Below are 6,993 nucleotides of genomic sequence, written 5' to 3'. Positions count from 1 at the left end.
TGGCCTCCCACTCGCTACAGGATATGAGCCATTCTCTCCAGTGGGGAATAAAAATTTGGATTATAATTTGCCTTTATTGCTCCTTCTCCAGAATCAGCTTTCAGGCTGCAAGGCTGCAAGGAAGAATTTTCAAGGGAGCGCAGGAGATTTAGGGACAGACTTTTAAGGTCTTTTAGTTACATTAAAATGAAATTAGATGCCCCTTGGGATTTTTCAACAGAAGTAATTTTTTTTTGAAGTTTCCACACGATGTCTGTTTATGTCTTCAGGCATTTAAATGCCTCCAGAGATTTGGCTTTTGAACACCGAAGTCCCCTTGGAACCAAAGAGAGAGGGGCATAAACTCCTGTACATTTCTTCCAAATTCCAGCCAAAAATTGTCAAACTTGGAGCAAGAAGTTCTAGTGTAGGAGATTGTAAGCCTGATTTCTGCTCTGCTTTAGCACCAGGGGAAAACAAACAACCAACCAACCCATAGCGTTGGCCGCATAAACATCTTGTTCAAAGGGTAATGTTTTCCTGATTAATAGCCTTTCAGTATTAAAAACTATCAGTCTCGAGGGTGATTAATTGTCCCTTCTGCTGTTAGTAACCAAATCTGTCTGTGTATACATACATATACAAACATCCATACTTACGGACACAGTCATGTAAGCACACATGCACACTCTCACGGGGGTAAGCATTTTCAGTGCCTCTCTTTTCAAGGAAAATACAACACGCAGGAGGTGAGAGCTGCTTTGTACAGCTCAGGCATGGGAACACATTTAGTTTTTGTAACCCTTTGTCGCAAGGACCGGCAGCGACGTGGCTGTGCCGAGGGCAGTGCCGTCACGGCACAGACACCGGGCACTGAGCCGGGCAGGGCGGGCACGAAGAAAGAGGCAGCAGACACTGTGCTTTTCGCCTGGGGAGCGGTGCCTGCTCAGTTCTCAGGCGTCCCCGCAGCATTGCCGCTTCAGCTCTACTGTACTTGTGGGACCGACAGGGTTAACAGCCACAAAAAAAAAATTCATTTAGAAGTTGGCAAGGAGAGAAACTTTCCCCTTGACAAAGATAACCAAATTTCGAGAAATTATTTAAAAAGACAGTCCTGCCTGTCCGACCTGTTCGGCTGCAGTAAACACACAGCAGCGACGCTGCCTTCAGAAGGAAAAGACTTTTTTTTTCTCTCCCTTTTGCTTTGATATCTAAGCAGCTGGACGGATTAACCACTAAGTTACGGTTATGTCCAGAAGCCCCAGTCAAGCTCAGGGCCGAGGAAAAATGCCATTCTGGCGTTAGGTGACTCAGTCTGCGGCTGCTGGTACGTGAAACTCCTCCTCCCGATCCTACACGGCTTCATGAGCCTCGGCAGGACGCACGGTGCATGCAGTCACTTGCAGGAGCACGGCCTAAGGTATCTAAATGAAGTACCCGTGCAGGTCAACAAGACCCTGCGCCTACCAGGGTCTGTCTTAGCGCTCGGGGGGTTTCCTCCTCATCTGCCCCATCTTGCAGGACTTAAAAATAACAAAGTTTTAACATCAGATATCTCCGGAGCAAGTGGAGTGAGCTGGCGGAATTCACTTTGTTGCTTCAAACCTCGCTCTTTTGGCATTAGCAACGTTCAGGGGCTGCAAAAAGTGCATTCACTGTTGCTGCTGAAAAATAAAACACAATTCTGTATTTTGTGTACAGTCTCTGTGTACACACTCGCCTACACTCAGTGCAGAGTTTTCTTTATGGCCAGAAAAGAATTTTTCAAAGTTTGCTTTCAGAACAACACTGAAATCTGCAACGCTGCCTTGGGACACTCGCTCGAAACTTTTCAGTTTTCAGGCTTTTAGACTAAGAAAGAAAGCCAGCACCATTTTTAAGGAAGCAAAAACAAACACAAAAAGCTTTCTCAAGGCTTACGAACTAAAAGCTTGAGCAGCACCAGAGATGTTAAGTTCACAGCTCGTGTGTGTTTCTGCAGAAAGGTTTGAAAGAAGAAATAATATAAAATGAAATAAATGCCCTGCCAGGGCTGAAGACAGTGCTGGTGGCCTGGAACGATAGCTGTGACAGGTGCAAAGTAGCTGTGACGGTGACAGCCCCGAGACTTCCTGCTCTGGGGACACGCACATGCACACACACCTCTGCGCCCAAGCGAGAGGGGGCTCGTTCTGCCCTTCTCCTTCCCCGGCTGCTGCCGAGGAACAGGCAAGGCCCAGGCAGATCATGCCTCGTGGCCCAGCGATGGCTTTTGAGCAGGTGGCCTCTGTCACGGCGCTGCCGAGCAGAGGTGGGATGTGCAGAGTCCCCAACACGCTGCCAGTGAGCGGCACGAGCAGGGCCAAAGCCTTAAGAAAGGCACACAGCATATGCAGTGTTACTTGAACTGCTCAGAGGCCAGTGATATTACAAATGTTTCACGTGGCCGATTCGGATTTTAATCCTGAGGCCTCAGTGGTGAGAGCTATGAACAAAGGAGGAGGGAGAGGAAGTGAAGGAAAGCCAAAATTAGGCCCCGATTTGCAAAGCTGTGCGCACGTGTCTCGGTGCAAGGACAGCTGTGGTCGCAGGTTCAAGTTCAAGCTGAAGGCTCAGGTGTGCGCCAGCCTGGCTCTGGGGTGAGCTTTTTCCTCTCAGGGCTAGGACTGGGACAGCAAATTGAATACCCTTTTAACTCGAGCTCATTTTTAAATGAAAAGTTGGGTGTTACCTTCCTGCTGGGGAATTCTGGAGCAGAAATATCGGAGCACAGAGACTGGTAATGGATATTCTGCCGTGTTTGTGTTTTAGCCCATTATGAAAATGCATTCTGCACTAAGGAACCATTACGCTTCGCACTGGGAAACCTTTGCAGCTGTCAGGGCCGGGGTTTAAGAGCATCGCTAATCATTCTCCTGATCTGAAGTTGATACTTTTAGAGATTGTGCGGTCAAGAGATGCTGTCATAAAGTTTGGGTTTGCGTTGTGAGCTAGGAAAAGTTGCTTTCATGCAGTGTAAATCAACTTTTTTTTCGTGTGAGGTGCAATAAACGCAGTGTAGATTTAACATTCACATACCCACGCAGGTGTACACGAAGGAACGTGACCGTGTGTTTGTCGGTTTACGTGCACAACGCAGGCTGAGCACGGAAGAGTAAGTAGATGCTGAGGTCGCTATACTTTAGGAAATTAACACATACTTTGGAAGGGACGGTGTACGGACTTGTTCTGTGGACGTTAACGGGGAGAATTAGCGAGGGCCCTCGGGTACCCCCGCCGAGGAGCAGCACGGCCGCCCTGAGGCAGGGGACGGGGGCGGCGGGCCGGGAGCTCCGGCAGGGCGCTGCCCCCTGGCCCTGTGCGAACCGCGGGATTAAAATGGCAGAGGGAGGCGGGGAGGGGCCGGGACGGCCTGCCCGGCACGAGACAACCGCCGCTGCTCCAACTGCGGCTTTAGCTGCACTGACCAGTAATTAATAAATAAAAAAACAACCCCCACACACCACTCCCCGCCCCCCGCCCCCCAACAAGTTGGCTGGCCCCGGCACGGCGCCCGGCCCGCAGCCATCGGGCTTTGTTCTGCCCCCGGCCGGCCGGCCCCGAGCCCCCTGGCGGCTCTGCCCGCGGGGCAGCGCTCTCGCTTCCTCTTTTGTTCCGTTCCCTCGCGCAGGCTCCTTCCCCGGGTTTTATTTTTTTATTTATTTATTTATTTTTTTTTGTCAGCGCCGCCGCTCCACGTGGACGAGGCTCGGGGAGCGAGGCCTCCCTCAGGATCCCTCAGGACCCCGCCGGCCGCCCCCAGACGAGCCCTCCACAGAAAAGTTGGCGCTGCCCGCCCTCGGGGCGCTCCCCCGGCCCCTCACAGGACTTCTCCCCGCCCCCGCGGAGCAGCGGCCGCCGCCAGCCGTCCAGAGGGGAGGGGAGGGGAGGGGAGGGGAGCGCGGAGCACCCCACTGCCCCCCTCACCGCCCGCCCGCCCAGTGCCCCTCAGCCCCGGGCAACGGGTGCTTTGTACCCGCTCCCATTCAAACCGCGCAGTAACCTTCCGCCGCGGGGGGGGGGAGGGGGAAAAGTAGTCCCTGGCCACCCTCCCTCCCTCCCTCCCTCCCGGGGCTGAGTTCGCGGCCGGACCGCGGGAGAGGGAGCGGCGGGGCCGGGAGAGGGAGCGGCGGGGCCCCCTCCGCGACCGCCGTGAGGAGACGGAGAGCGAGAGGGGAGAGAGCCCCGCGAGCCCTCCGCCGCGGCGCTCCGCCTCCCCTCGGCTACCGACGGAAGCTCGAGGGGCCAGCCCCGCGATGGACGTGAGGCGGCGGCCAATGGGAGCGCGTCCCGCCCTCCCAAAATGCTGCCGCGGCCAACGGGAGCGCGGCGGGGGCGGGGCCGGGCGGCGGGGCCGAGCGGCGCAGGTTGAGCCGGGTCCCAGCGCAGGGCTGGGATGAGCAGCAAAGTTCGGGCAGAGCGCGCCGGGGGATGCAGCAGCGCCGCCGCCCGCCCCGGCCCCCGCCCGCCCGCCGCCGCCCGCCCCGCCCGCACCCCATCGGCGCCTCCGCGCCTCCCTCCGCCCCCCCCCCCCCCCCCCCCGCTCAGTTTTTAAACTCCGCTCCGCGGCTTCCCCCCCCCCCCTCCCCTAAATGCCAGCCATGATCGAGAAGGGCCCGGAGGTGTCGGGGAAGCGGCGGGGCAGGGCGACCAACCCCGCTGCCGGTGGCGGCGGCGGCGGCGGCGGAGGGGGAGGCGGTAATAACGGGAATAACAAAAGTTTGGCCGCCGCCCCCAACGGGAACAGCAGCAGCAACTCCTGGGAGGAGGGCAGCTCGGGCTCCTCCAGCGATGAAGAGCACGGTGAGGCCGTGGGGGGGCGAGGGAGGGGGGGGGGGGAGCGGCGGGGGGGTGTCCCCCCCCCCTCCCGGTAACGCTTCTCCCTCTGCCTCCCTCCCCAGCCGGCGGCGGCATGAGGGTCGGGCCGCCGTACCAGGCGGTGGTCCCCGACTTCGACCCCGGTGCGTCGTCGGGGCGAGGGGGACGGCCGCTGGGGGCTTTCGGGGTGCTGCTCGGGGGGGGGCTCGCTGGCCCCGCGGGGGCGGCGGCGTGCTCCGCTTCCTCCATTAATTAACACCTCCCCCCTCTCCGTGGTCTCTCTTTGCTAATGATGCCCCCCCCCCCCCCCCCCCCCCCGAGTGCTTTAAGCCTTCCTCCGCCCCCCTCTCCGTCCTCAGGGCCAGCCTTAACCCCCCTTTCCCTTCCCCTTTCCCCTTCCCCTTCCCCCCCTTCCCCCCCCCCCCCCCGGAAAAAGCCCTAGCGCACACGGTGCATAAAGAAGTCTCGATGCTTTCCAGAGGGCGCTTTGCAGGCAGGGAGGAACAGGGAAGCTGTGGGGCGAGAGGAGGCAGGAGATGGCAGTTGGCTCCTTTCTTTTTTTTTTCTTTTTTTCTCCCCCCCCTTTTTTTTTTTTCCCTCTCTTCTTCTTCTTCCCCTCCTCGTGCGTTCGTGGGCTCGGCCACCACGGGTGGGACTGGGGAAGATCAAGTTGTATAAATGCCTTTTTTTTAACCTATTTGAAAATGCCTCGGGTCTCTCTTTCTTTCTTTTCTTTTCTTTTCTTTTTTTTTTCTTTCTTCCTCCTCTTTTTCTCTCCGAGAAGCCGTTCGGCTTCCCCCCAAAATATTTCACATTCCAGCTATTCTGCTGCAGCTCTTTGTAAGCTAATTTAAAGTGGTATGGAAGCAAATTTTGAGCAAACAAAGGAATTGTGGCTGTACTGAAAGGCAGGTGCTCGAAGCACCGTGGTGTTGGTGTATCTCCGGGTATATCTGGGTACATAAAGACAGGCTGTTGACCTCCTTAGTTTGAAATGTAAGCGAATTTTTTGCATTGTTCCTTTGTAACTGTAGGTTAAGGCTAGCGAAAACCCTCCTCCTATCTGGAGATCTCGGCTTTTGGAGTTGTCTCTTGCCTAGCCCAAACTTAATTGAATTCTCTGTTCCTCTCTCTTAAAACAAAAAGAATGATTTGGAGAGCCTCGGTGGCTCCTTATCGCATAACCCCGGCAGTAACTATTGTGTGGATTCAGGAGAAATGTTCCTCCTGGATCGTCCTCGTGCCTCGTGCTGCGTCCTAATACCGTGGGTGCCTCTTTATTATTATTTAACATACGTGTTTTTTTTTTTAACTGTTACGGTCCCAGGAGGCGAACAGGATTTTTTTCTCTGAACTTCAATGTTAGTTGCGTTTATTCACCGAATGGTTTTTCCCCACTCCTACCCCCCCCCCCCCCCCCCCTTCACAAAACACGATACAAGGTCTTGGCACATGGGAGCTCCATTTCTTGGTGGACCAGGAGGAGGAGGAGGGGAGAAGGAAAAGTGTGGGGGAGCTCGTTTGTAGTTGGGAGCAGTTGACACCGTTTTTCAATCTGTAGGTCAAACGCAACGTGCCTGTAACGCACGGCGCGCATCGTGCTGGCTATTAGCCAGGTATCGCAACAATACTCGGGCTTTTCAGTCCCCCCTGTAAATTACACTCTTTTGTGCGATTCATTTCTCTAACATAATGGGTGGTGGGGGGATACAGCGTGCTCCTTCCTCTCTATTATGTGCTCAGTTATACATTGTTCTGATTTTAACTTATAGATGTACCGTGACCTATACAAAGGTTATTTCTTCATTCGCTATGTGTAGTGAAAGGGTGGGGGAAGTGCGTGATGTGGAGAAACAATTTTTTTTTTTTCTGAGTAATATATACCCTAACACAGCTCCAGCAGAGTGCACAGTGCAATAGCAAGCCTGCAAGTAGGTTCACTCGAAGTAACCGATCAGTTTTCTGATGACCTGAGTGGGCATTGGGTCTGTTCTTTGTATGTGTCCCTTTTAAAAAAATTTTCTTTTAAAGTATACTTCCTAGTTAGCAAGTTCACGGTGAACTTCTGTCTGCTCGTGTTGCTTTCCTGGCCTGTGGAATTAGCCAGGGATAATTTTGCAGTGCGACATTGTTCCCCAAAGGCAGTCCTAAAGTTAAATAACCATGGTGTGTTTATTT

At 54.6% G+C, this 6,993-nt stretch overlaps 1 protein-coding gene across 1 annotated transcript in view; it reads left to right on the top strand.

Annotated features, from left to right (window-relative positions):
- The first annotated feature begins 4,538 nt into the window (after window positions 1-4,538).
- RCOR1 (REST corepressor 1) overlaps window positions 4,539-6,993 on the top strand; it is an 84,554-nt gene continuing 82,099 nt past the window's right edge. Inside the window, exons 1-2 of the mRNA XM_040557553.1 lie at window positions 4,539-4,800; window positions 4,899-4,958. Coding sequence (XP_040413487.1) covers window positions 4,590-4,800; window positions 4,899-4,958 — 271 coding nt within the window. The 5' untranslated portion in view covers window positions 4,539-4,589. The remainder of the gene's footprint in view (window positions 4,801-4,898; window positions 4,959-6,993) is intronic.

This window comes from Cygnus olor, chromosome 5 (genome assembly GCF_009769625.2).
Source record: "Cygnus olor isolate bCygOlo1 chromosome 5, bCygOlo1.pri.v2, whole genome shotgun sequence".
Lineage (NCBI taxonomy): Eukaryota > Metazoa > Chordata > Aves > Anseriformes > Anatidae > Cygnus > Cygnus olor.
The sequence above is the reverse complement of the archived record's forward strand: the minus strand, read 5'-3'. Positions and strand labels throughout refer to the sequence as shown.